Consider the following 12,138-nt stretch of genomic DNA (forward strand, 5'->3'; position numbering starts at 1 on the left):
GTCAGCACTGAGGGCTGATATGCTGTAAGGAATGAACCTCATGAAAGGCATGGGCAAGCTCTGCAACTCATTGCCACCGGAAGCTATGGATGCCAGGAGTTAAGTGCRTTCAGGGAGCAATAGGAGGTTGATAAGAAAAAAAAAGGTTGTGTTATTAACACTGTGTACAGGTACAATGTTGTTGGCTCCTGAAACTCTTCAGCTGCCAGTTGTTGGAACTGGGAAATTGTTCTGAGAAAGAATCAGTTAAAATTCTTTCAATTCTGACCTGTCAGGTCAGAAAAGAGGCAAAAACAGACCAGACACTTTGCTGCTCTCAAGGATCAGACACTGATCTGGAAGACCCTTTTTTACTGATCCAGGACTGCATCTCTTATGATGAACTGGAGCAGAACCGTGTTACACACAGGTGCATCAGCTGCTTTTTCCTTAGTCCACGACAATCCAAAGGACCTACACAGGAGAGGGGGCTGCAGCTGTGGCCACGGCAGCTCCAYGAACCTGCCCGAGTGGCGGAGCTACCACAGCTCCTGGAGAGAGTCAGGCAAGGGCGGATGGTGCTGCACGTGCACAGCAGCCACTAGTGCAGCAGGGCAGGCTGCATTTGCAGCCAGCAAATAAAAGAGGGCATTTCCCCAAGTTRTACCACGGGACTGACTACCTCAAACAAAGCTAAATAAAACAACCCCCCCACAATATCAGTAATTCCTTACCAGTCTCTTTTGCTGCAGCTCTTCTCTAAGTAATCTGTCTTCTGGTAGAACATCACATAGAAGAAAATAATTGTCCTGTTCTTCTGTTAAAGAGATTAGGAAGGGAGCGTAAGGGAAAGATATTTGCTTTGAATATTTGAGGCATATAATCTGCTAGACCTTCAGCGTGCTTTCAGAATGTTAGATGATCTTTTTTTTTTTAACTTTTAAAAATCTGTTATTTTATTTTCATACTTTAATGAAACATACTTAAGTATTTTGATACACATATTTTTACACATTATCTAACAGCCTTTGTCAGTAATCGCACACATGCTTCGGATTCTAAACTGAATTGTATTTACCTCACTTATACTGTAGTACAAAGACCAAAGTATAGCACAGATTCCCCTCTCCCCACTCTTATTCTCTTTTATACTGTTTCTTCTTGCACCATCAAAGCAATTTTAATCATTGATATTGGTCCCAGTTTAAAGTCAGCATGAAAGAAACATCAAATGAGCTTTAATTCTATCTTGAATATGGGATTTTAAGTTATTTTTCTAAGAAAGAGTTAGTAGCCATATTATGTCACAGCAGCAGATTTGTCAAGTACAGTCTTTGGTCTTCTGTTGCAGCCCAGACAAGTGCAGACTGTCTGCAGACTTCTTCCTCGTAACATGAAGATGCTTTCTCCTAACATTTTGGGACAATAGCAAGCCTAATGACAGGAAAAAGGGTTCATGGCTGCAGCCCGAGTGTCCRGAAGAGGTAGCAGCATGAGGGGGGTGGCAGTCAGGGTGAATTTGGAAAGACAGATCACTTGGAATGTGTTTCCATATTTCTGGAAAAACTGGCACCACTTATTATGCAGTGGGTACCAAGTTCCTTAGCCATGGTGAGGTGCAGAGCTGCTCCTAGGACKCGACTTACAACCTGGACTCAATTCACCAGTGCAATTGAGTAGGTACTTGTGGTCTACCTCAGTCAGCACCATGCTGAAGTACAATCCTTTGAAAGGTCAGTTAAACAGGTCTGGTTAACAGTTAAATATGACTTCTAGGGTGTTCTGACCTAGCCTCAGACTCCTTCCTGCTGAGCTTGATCAAAGCAGCAGTATAAGCCAGAAATTATCACAAGACCTGATCAAYGGAGAGCAGGTGACATACCTACCTGGTGGGGCTGCTGAATTCGTTCTTATGACACTACAGAAGTCTGTGATGGGCTGCTCTGTGAACCTCTTCTTCCAATACAAGATATATCTTTAAAGAAAAGCAGCAGAGAAYTAATAAAGTAGGGAACAATAAAAGAAAAATCATAAACAGTAGATCACTTCTTTTTTCATCCTTTGAATCCTTACAGTGCTTGGGGTTTTTTTTTGTGCTTTTCTTTTTTAAATCCTTTTCTACTTTTCCTCATTTAATCTGTTTTTTCCTGTTCACTAAATCTATTCAGCCTCATTAAAACAGAGTTCAACTTCCCGGGCAAACCAAGCGAAGGTATCAGTAAGAACGATATGCGTTAAGCTCTATATAAACAATGTGACCTATTCACATCTTTAGACAGAAATGCCACCCAGATGCATCTTTTCTGAAAAGATATGCTACAGGGATGCTCCAATTCCCCGAGTACTGTGCTCAGTGTTCTGCCAGACGCAGACAAGAAGCTGAAACTCAGTGAAAACACAGACTTGTCAAGAATGAAGTTTTGACAGGTCTCCTGTGGAACTAGGCTGAAAACAGCAGCTTGGCAGACAACTAGAAAGACAACAGAATGAAATCCCCAGACACCTGGGGGTGGGCTGGGCTAGCAGGCAAGATAAGGAAGGCCCTAAATACATCTTCAAAGTTTAAGGCATTGACTTAAGCTGAAACAAACAAACTCTTGCTTGTACAATCTATAGCGGCATCGACAGATTCCCAACTGAGATTAAGGTCCCACTGAACTGGAAGCTGCTGTCTAATCAAGAAGAAGCCATGACTTAAAATTATATGTTAAGTTAACCAAGCAGCCCTTGTTATTCAGAATCTTACTACACAAAAACCTGCAAATGTGTAAGTGCGTGGCTATCCTTACCCCCATGACCAGTGCAGGGYATCAATCATATAAGAGTTCAGAAGATCAAGGCCAGCTACTCAAAAACTGCTTTCTGTTGTCATGCCATCAACTTAGAGGGAAAAAAAAAAGCACAAAAATTCAGACACCATTTTTATTTCTGTACAGTTGTAGCCATTCAGACTGGTACAACTAAGAGTTGAGTTCTAACAGCGAAGATTTCRTGTATTGGTTCATACCTCATACCACCTCTGTGATTTTTCTTAATTMATGAGAGCTTTAACAACAGCAGCCAAGGAACCAGCACATGTTTGTCCCTGCTAACCCTGACTCAGGCTAAGCTCTAGCACAGCACCAGGCAATGGCAGCATGGAGGGCTGCAGGGCGTTCAGAGGCATCATTAGATGTCCACAAGCGAGGGCAGCACTTTGCTGCTCCCCTGCCTGCTCCAGCCATCAGTACACGACAAAATATTTTTGCTGCTGCAAGTCTTCCAGGATAAGCCTTCCCTGAGCTTTAAGGATGCAAACCTGCAAGTGAAAGGAATTCAAGATGTCATTTAGACTGTCCTCTGCACTGAAATAGCACTGAGCACTACTCAGATAAAAATCTTACCTGACCTTAACCTCTCTGCCATGAAGCTTATTGTTAGAGGATTTAATATAATAACCTTTAATGCAAATAGTCAATGCTTACTCATATGAAGCCAACTCCTAGCCATGTTTCAAGGGACAGAGAACACGTGGTCGGTGTCTTCTGATTTTCATGCCTCACCCTCTGTTTAGCATCTCAGAGGAYACATTTTTTTGTGCATGTGTGCAGTTACTAGACTATTCTACTGATACTGAGCACTGCGATTAAGTGAAGGTAGAGGCCAGAGTTACAGCTCCACTATTTCCCATCCTGGAGTCACTTTCTTTAATATCTGGCTGCTTTCTATTTGCATTAGCAGCAAAAAGAATTTAAACAGACATTTTCTTGAAAAAAGTGATTTTAAAAGACATTTCTATTAACCCAGGATAATCCCCCAAGCACAGTTAAACTGCTATTGCATTCCTAGGTGGTTGCAATCCCTTTATTTACCTGAGGGAGCCAGCAATATCACCAAAAAACACTGCATTCTTGCTCTGGCTGCTTTCAGCATAAAAGCAAACAAAAAAACCCAGTGTCCATTTCCAATTTGAAGCAATGTTAAGCTTATATTTCTGAATAAGGGCTTATACGGCTTACACTTCCCAAATTTCACCTTAATCTTTCATTTTTGCATGCTGACAYGACTTATTGGCTTTGGCTGCATTGCTAATCGCAAGAGACCTACCAAAAATGTCCTTCAGTCAGTAAATAAGGTAGCTAATACTGCAACAGAACTATCTACAAATTTGTAGGTGCCACCCAGCCTCGTGCCTGGAGCGCACACTGTGGTGTGTGGCAACACAGAGCCCRGCCAGCGCTGGCACTGCCAGCCGCGCCTGCGCCAGCTACGCGTCAGGAGCGGGGGAGCCAAATGTGACCCTGCCGAGACGGCCAAGGACCCGGCTGTGGAAGGAACCGCAGCTCCAAGGACACCACGGCACTGTACAGTTAAGTGAAATGTCCTTCTGTGGTGAAATACTGGCGTCCTTAAGATGCAGCAAATGAATTTGATCCAAGAATGTGAGAGTTCGTGTACTCAAGAGTTTTTCATTACAAAACAGAGCTTTTGGAAGTTGCACGGCAGGAGGAAGTCTTGACCTTAATAAAACCGAAATTGGAAGAGTTGATTGTCTAGAATATATGTTATAAAATAAACATTTTTTAAGATTGTACGTAAGTTGTTGATTAATAACAGAATCTGAAGAGTCACTATGATATGGAAAACATTTTCTAACATATTGTCCTGTATTCCAATTATCAACTCTCCTCACCCAAGCAACATCTTGGGGGAGTGAGGAGACACCAGCCTTACAATCTAGCAACAAAGGAGCATAAAAAGCCCACCCAAAACATACAGTATTAAAAAAAAAAGACAACCCCTAGGTTGCTAAAGCTTTTTATATTTGCACATACASGTACCCATTTCAAAGCCTAAAATTCCTTACCTTCGAAAATCTGCAACCAGTTTCACATCTGCTATGACAAGCTTGTGTTCAATGATCATATGCTTGAGGAGCTGGCTCTGCTCTGCTAGCAGGTAGCCCTCTTCACAGAAAATGCAGGGCACATAGGGGCAGCTTTCTATGGCAGCACCACCAGCTGGGCTTTCTGGCAGAGAGAGAGGCTCCAAAACACACTCTGTATCTAAGATAAATAAATAAATAACATTAGCTTTGATTAAGAAATACATGCATCACTTAGAGCAGTTTTTGGCACTATAGGTAAAACCTGGGAAAGCATTTTTTTTTTTTTTTAAGTTTTCATTTTGTTACATGGATGCCTCCAGCAACAAATGTTTGGAAGGCAGTTAATTACATTATTTGCAGGGGAACTGTGAAGTTAGACCAGGCTAGTGCTTCAATACCTGCTCCAAGTGAAATTCCCAACTGACACCAAGTCAAAGCTTATCGGGCAGCAAAGCGCACTGCTCATTACCACAGGATGGAAGTGATGAGAAGTTCAGTGATGAGAAGCCTTCTTTTCTTCCTTTAGCTCCCTAGCCCACCTGCTGACCAAAGTCATAGAATCACAGAATCATAAAGGTTGGAAGGGACCTTTAGAGATCATCTAGTCCAACCCCCCTGCATGCTTGATAAACTCTGTTTTCCCCAAATATGGCTGTCAAACTTGCTGGAAAAAAAGGAGATTTTAAGGCATGTCAAGCAGATGGACACCTTCTATTAGATAAGATAATCCTCTGAACTCTCACTGAGAAATCATTCCCTGTGATATTGCTCGAGAGACCTGTTACCCTCTTCTGAATAAGCCTCAATACTGAATAAGCCCCTTGTTAATATTTTGTCCTGAAATGAAGCTTGTCTGTGTCACATTCCTCACACTATCAGCAGGACTTTAGACTGAACAGATTCTTTTTTTAATGCACCCTTACCTAACTATCCTCTTATTTATTGCACAGTACATAAACATTTTATGATCTTTTACAGGTTGTCTATTTGATTTGTCTTTTTCCCATTAGGATCCTTCTTAGTCTTCTACGTGAAAGCAAAAGACTGTTCTTGCTAAGGATTACTGCTACATGAACACCTAGACCTACCAAAACTATACGTGTACTGAAGAGGGGCCAGGACCACCCCACGTGGAATGGTTAGGAGCCTCTGATGACACTATCCTGTACGTCTGACCATAGGCTACTCCTACATACATACTCATACCTACAGCAGCCTGAAGAGGTRAGTCACTAACTGATGCTCTCCAGCTCACTGGTATCTTATGTTCCATGGAGCACACAACACTGCAGGAACGTAACCGCTTCCCTCTTACCTAAGTCAAAGCATTGGCCAGGGGGATGTGTCCTCCCCACCATTTAAACAGGAGCAGTGGAGGTTTATAAGCTCTCCTACTGCTGTGAATTAGTGGAATTTATCAAGATACATTGTGAAACTAACGGATTTCAACAGCTGGCCCACGAGCCTGACTGAACTGCAGGTGTCTGGAAATAAACTGTGTTGTTCACCTTCTGAACAAACCATATCTCATATGGATCTAGCTCAGAAATAAAGTACAAACTTCAAAGATACTATTCCGCACAGGAAATGTGGAGAGCAGTTTAGGAAGTGAGACCCTTTCAGCTGKTTTTTCCCCTCGCCGAAGGCCCTGCCAGGCCTCGCGGGGCGGCCCCAACCCAGGCCCACTGCTGCCCAGCAGGGATGGGGCCAAGCTGCAGGTCCCGGGGCCGCACGTGGAATGGGCAGAAAACCCCAGGTGGGTTTCATGAGACCGACGCTGCTCATGGAACAAGACAGCGGCCCTGCAAAACTCCTAAGGTTTCTACTCACCATACCAGTGCGGTTGACAGCCTAACATTTTTTCTCTCCTAGTTTTACCTGCACTTTAGCCTATGCCTTTCTCCCAGGTATTTCTTTAAGAAACTGGGATATGTATCAATTGTTTATTTCTTCTTTTTCTTTTAATAACTGCAGCTGCTGCCCTCGAAGATGTGTAGCATTTCTCGTGAAAAGACCAGCATTGCTGAGCGAAACCAATTTTACCTGCAAGATTCAGGTCTGCGAATTCCTACAGCTAGTATTGCTTTGCAGCCTCAAGAATCATTAAAATGTGTTTGCAGAGAAAAATAGAGCAACTTAGTTTTCCTCTGCAACTGCTGACTGATGCCAAGGGCATTAAGAGGACAGTCTGCGAGCCCGTTCAGCTGTGCCCAGSGAGCAGCTAGGCAGCATCCTGGTCATTCTTGGTTTGGGTCTCTTGCAATGACCTATTTAGACACAGAGGAGTCCTAAGAAGCAAATGCCTATCAGGCTCGACAAACTTTCAGAAAACAGGCATACAGGGCAGGAAGCCCTACTCGAAAAGGAGCAATTTAGCAGGAATATTTGGAAGTTGCAGTTGTTTGCATATGACGAAAAGGCTGAAGATGAAGCTGTTAATCTTTTAAGTTCAGTGGTGAGTTGCAGAAAGAAACGAATAGTGGTTGAGAAGTTCTTGATGCCCAAAGAAATTAGATAAAACTAAAAGAGATTAATTTAAATAGAGACTACTGGACCAGTGTGGCAACTGAAGAAGTTGATGTAATTTATAATAAAAGCACTTAAAGGAGGAAGTGAAGAGAAAAAAASAATCTTTGTGACCATCCTTGTTCTTACCTGCTGCAAAAAAACACTGAACAAGAGGATAAATGCAGAGAGCTGGACAAAGATGCATAGCCTTTAGCACAGTACTTAATGGATTAGCACAGAACACAAACATCACCACAGCACAAGCAAAGCTAAGCACATTATTGCAGTCTCTGCAAAAGCAGCTAATTTTGCTGCTGTCCTGGAGCAGAGTGGTCACGGGTACTGCAGGAAGCTGTTGAACTGTGAAACGTTGCTGAGGGCTGACAGGAGACACGCAGAGACACTGGAAGATTGGGGAAAAGCAGGAAACTTTCCTCTTAACTGYACTGCAACGAGAGTAACTGCTCAGGGTGAGATCAAATATCCACCTAGAACAGCACCCTGTGTGAGAGACACACGAGGCAGAAACCTAGGGAAGAGAATAAAAACAGGGCAAATGAACAGCAACCAGACTGCACAGCCCTCCTGAGATCTCGTGGTTGAGACCTTGGGTTACAGGCTACACCACACTTCTGTTTAACAGCTTTTTATGCATTTTTTCTTCCATGGATTTGCTGCAGTACTTTTTGCAATTGCCCACCTTCCAACACCTACAAAGACCTGCAGCAATGTTTCACCCTCTCCTGTCATCCACTCCTGCTGTCTGTGTTCAATTCTTTCTCTCTTCTGCTCTGCTTAAAATCTGAAGGAGGGGTCTAGAACTGCCCAGGAAGAGCAGAAAGAAAAGCAAGGAAAGGTCCTGGCCTTCAAAGCTCAGTTATAAAAGGCAAAGTCACAGACTGTTTAGGCAGCTTAATAGCCTGCTACCATGAAGATGTGAAAGGGTGTCTATCTCCAGCTTATCCCCTCTACTCCTAAGCACCCACTACTGCTCTTTAGCTTGTGCTGGCTCCTGTCCTTGCTTGTGCTGGCTCCTGTCCTTGCCAAATCCTTTGATAAGTAGATTCTACTCTGTAACCAGACAGAATTACTCCCTTTCCTTTTGGCCTGTAATGAATTGAATGTACTCACAGAAAAGTCTGGCCAGTGCAGGGGCAAGAGGATGGAAGGTGCAGCTACGAGCAGTGAGCTGGTACGGCTGCAGGCTATGAGGTGAAACAGGACTTTACTCTTTTAGGATGCAAAATTGGTTAAGAGATTCAGATGTCCCATGTAAGTCATGTCTGTGAAGCTTAGAAGGTTTCTTTAAAAGTATTACACACACAGGAAAACAAAACACTAAGATTTTAGCATTGCTAAGGACTAAGATTTAGCATTAGTTTCCTTAGGACATCCAGCACTACTCCTTTTCTCCGTGCAGGCGTACAAAGCTCGCTAAACGGAGCGAGAACCGTTGGGCTCAACTCTTTTTGGCTGCACATCCAAACTACGTTTTCAGTTTAGACCTGAGCACAAGCTTAGTGCTGGTGCATAAACTAGATTCTGTAACTAGACAGTGGAGGCACTACAGTCCAGCTCCACAAAAACAACCCAAACTTGAGCCTCACAAATCCTAACGTGCACATGTTGGCCTTGCAGTGGAATATTCAGCCTTGTTTCAAGTGCCAGAGCTTGGGGAGAGGCAAATACCTTCCCAAAAGCACTCAGCAGGCAGAGGAGGAACCCCCTAGGACAATCTGCAGGGATGTTGAAAAGGGAGGCACTTAGACCCTTCTTGAAGCTTTGCCATCGGATAAAAAGGAATGAGAGACATGAGACCAGAAAGAAACAAGATGACATACGTCCAGTAACCAGGACTTTTATCCAGGAAAGAAGAAATCTCATTCCTTTTGCAAAGATTAAGCATTTTTGCCAGCAGCTATTTATTATCAGACAGAGAAAACAAGTGAAAACCCAAGACTTAGTGTATACTGAGAAATTAAACGGCAAGAGGGGATTTCATGCAAATTGGCTTAAGATTAGATATTTACAGGTTTCATGTCATTTTTCAGTTTATGGTAAAACACAGTGTTACGCTGAAGAGTAATTATAAATACAAACATTTATATGACGTAAATATACACATACACTATACATTTAATAAGCCCACTGTTGGCAACACAAGGATAATGAAACAAAATAAGAACATCTGCTGGAATGTTAAGTGTCTTTCTAATTAAATCCAGTAGTTGAATGAATCAATTAATTACCAACAAGCTTAGCTTATTATCACATTAATACAGCTGGTTAATATTATGAGATTAGTAGAACTTGAAAAAACCTTAAAACAAAAATGAATGGAACAAAAGATCCACTGGCAAATAAATGAGTCTAAAAAATGAATAAAAGACAGACTTTTTTATAGGTGAAAAGAACAAAGGAGAGGGAAAAAAGTCTAAACAATGTGTAAAAGGTTGTTTTTTTACAGGTGAAAAGAACAAAGGAGGGGAAAAAAAGGCACAGGAAAACAAAGGAGGGGCAGCAAACCTGGCACTCCCCTAACAACGGTGTAACAGATGCCTTCAGGAAAGCAGAAAGGTTGGGCATCCTCCCCCTGGCACACACCATTTTTAAGGCAGGAGCATTTATTAATCAAAATGAATAAAACCCCRCGCATGTTTCATTAGGGAACCATACTGAACTCCTATTGTTAATTCTGCCCAAAGCAGCGCCACATCTAAAACTCTCCTAGAAATGAGTAAATTTAAAGCTTTTTCTAGTCACACTTCTTCACACAATTCGTACACACATACTATATAGTATCATGAAATACTGGCTTGCTGCTTTCAGTATACACATGGCAGCGTCCCTGCACGGCAACCTTGGCACTCCAGAATCTATTTACTGGCATAGCTGCTTTCTCTGATTTGTGGTCATATTCTTGGAAGAGATTTTCTACTGATTACAGGATTTTTCCTTTGTTTTCTAGAGCATTAAAGATAGATGACTAATGACTTGCCAAATAAACACTATTTGAAAACAAAACTAAGAGTAAAAGATGAAAAACCCACTGCTATCATCCTTACCAACAGCACATGCAAAATATGTTCCTCACTGAAAGAAGAATCAATATACATAACAATTTCCTCACTCTCTATATTAAAACACTCAAGTGCTTCTATTAATTTGAATTATCATTCAGTCTGTGTTCATGAGGAATTATTTAGCTRTTACTTCTGCTCATTAAGACACTGGCAATGATAAATGGGAATTAGTTAAAAAGTCCATGTGCTGTAGGAGACAACATATCCTGTAGCTTCCCCGAGATCAATCAGTCTTAACCCTCTGCAGTTTTTCATTGAATGCAAATGAACACTTCAAAAGCTCGCTTAATCCTACAGCTAAACCTTCCCAGTTTTACAGAATTTGTACCTTTCTGCAGCATCTGCTATCTGGGAATATGAGCATCTTATTCCATCAAAGTGACAATTTTAAGAAAACCTGTAAGTTGCCAAATCCTAATATCTCAGGATAGTTTCTTTCTATAGAGCAGGTGTCTGCTGGGAGCTGGAACTAACAGAAATGCAACTGTGCTTAATAGCCATATTTAACAGGGCTGCTCTGTCGGGAAGCTTAGGATGCTGCCGTTTCATTAGCATTAACAAGTGTTGCTATGGGTACCGGAGTACAGGCCTCACAATCCCACTGAATACCAGGAGTGGGAAACTGATGAATAAAAATGTAAAGTGTTGGGAGTTAATAAAACAAARCCAATGTGCTTGCCAAGAGGATCATGATTAAATAATAAATTACATTAYTGCTTAGTTCACCGACAGGTATATGCCACTGCTTGTCATCTTTTGCGAAAGCCAAATCAAGACAAAAACCTACATGAATAAAAATAAACAGCAGAGCAACAACGCTGCTCTCATGCTGAGAAGGACACACACACAGACACACACAGAGGAAAGTGGCCCTACTATGTATTCACAGCAACATTTAAGTGCTGCTGATAATATGTAATTTATAAAAATTTACCATATGGCAGACTAGCTCAGTGCAAGCTCAGAGACTCATAATATCTCGCCTCTGAATAAGCAGCATGGACTGACACCAGCGTAAGTAAACGTGGAGCTAGATCTCTAGAACATGAAACTATACCAACCTCAGTAATTAAAGATGAAATTTTGGATGATTTTATTACATTATTTAGAGTTACTCTGACTCTAAGCAAAATTACATTGTAGTTAAGCAAAATTAGTAATGTCTCTGCTTGCATACCTAAAGGATGAAATGGTKGCATCTCAGGAATGTCTATGCTGCAAAACTCAAAATACAAAGCTAATTCCTACTCTTAGCAAAATGAGCAAAAAATGCCTTAGCCGGATTATCAGAAGAATATCTATAAGTTTATACAGATTTCCCACTTTCCCTGCCCCAAAGGTGGAACTGAAAAGTGTTACAACTACAACGTCCACAAGTGACAATCTCCATGATAAACACTAACACAAACTCTGTTCTGCTGTTTCACTGAGCAGAGACTCTGTTTTGGCCTCTACTTAGAGCTGGTGTTTCCTTGATTTCAGCAACCTTCCAGAATATTCCCCCAGGCACACCCACTCCTTTTGCCAGTAAAAAGGAGAAAGAAAAATTATCCRTTGCTTTGAAGGCACCTCAGGATTTGTTCACGTTGCTTCTCTCACCTAGAGGCACCTCTAGGTGGACAGGCCAGACCCTCCCCTTGGGAGCTGCCCTCCTTCCACACTCCTGGCTAGGCCTACGCTTCCAAACCCAGCTAGGCCTGC

At 42.0% G+C, this 12,138-nt stretch overlaps 1 protein-coding gene across 1 annotated transcript in view; it reads right to left on the reverse strand.

Annotated features, from left to right (window-relative positions):
- ZNF277 (zinc finger protein 277) overlaps window positions 1-12,138 on the reverse strand; it is a 69,662-nt gene that overhangs the window by 24,706 nt on the left and 32,818 nt on the right. The window contains exons 3-5 of the mRNA XM_026039278.1: window positions 4,826-5,024; window positions 1,866-1,954; window positions 714-796 (exon numbers count right to left, since the gene is read on the reverse strand). Coding sequence (XP_025895063.1) covers window positions 714-796; window positions 1,866-1,954; window positions 4,826-5,024 — 371 coding nt within the window. The remainder of the gene's footprint in view (window positions 1-713; window positions 797-1,865; window positions 1,955-4,825; window positions 5,025-12,138) is intronic.

This window comes from Nothoprocta perdicaria, unplaced genomic scaffold (assembly GCF_003342845.1).
Source record: "Nothoprocta perdicaria isolate Ctin4 unplaced genomic scaffold, notPer1 scaffold_227, whole genome shotgun sequence".
Classification (NCBI taxonomy): domain Eukaryota; kingdom Metazoa; phylum Chordata; class Aves; order Tinamiformes; family Tinamidae; genus Nothoprocta; species Nothoprocta perdicaria.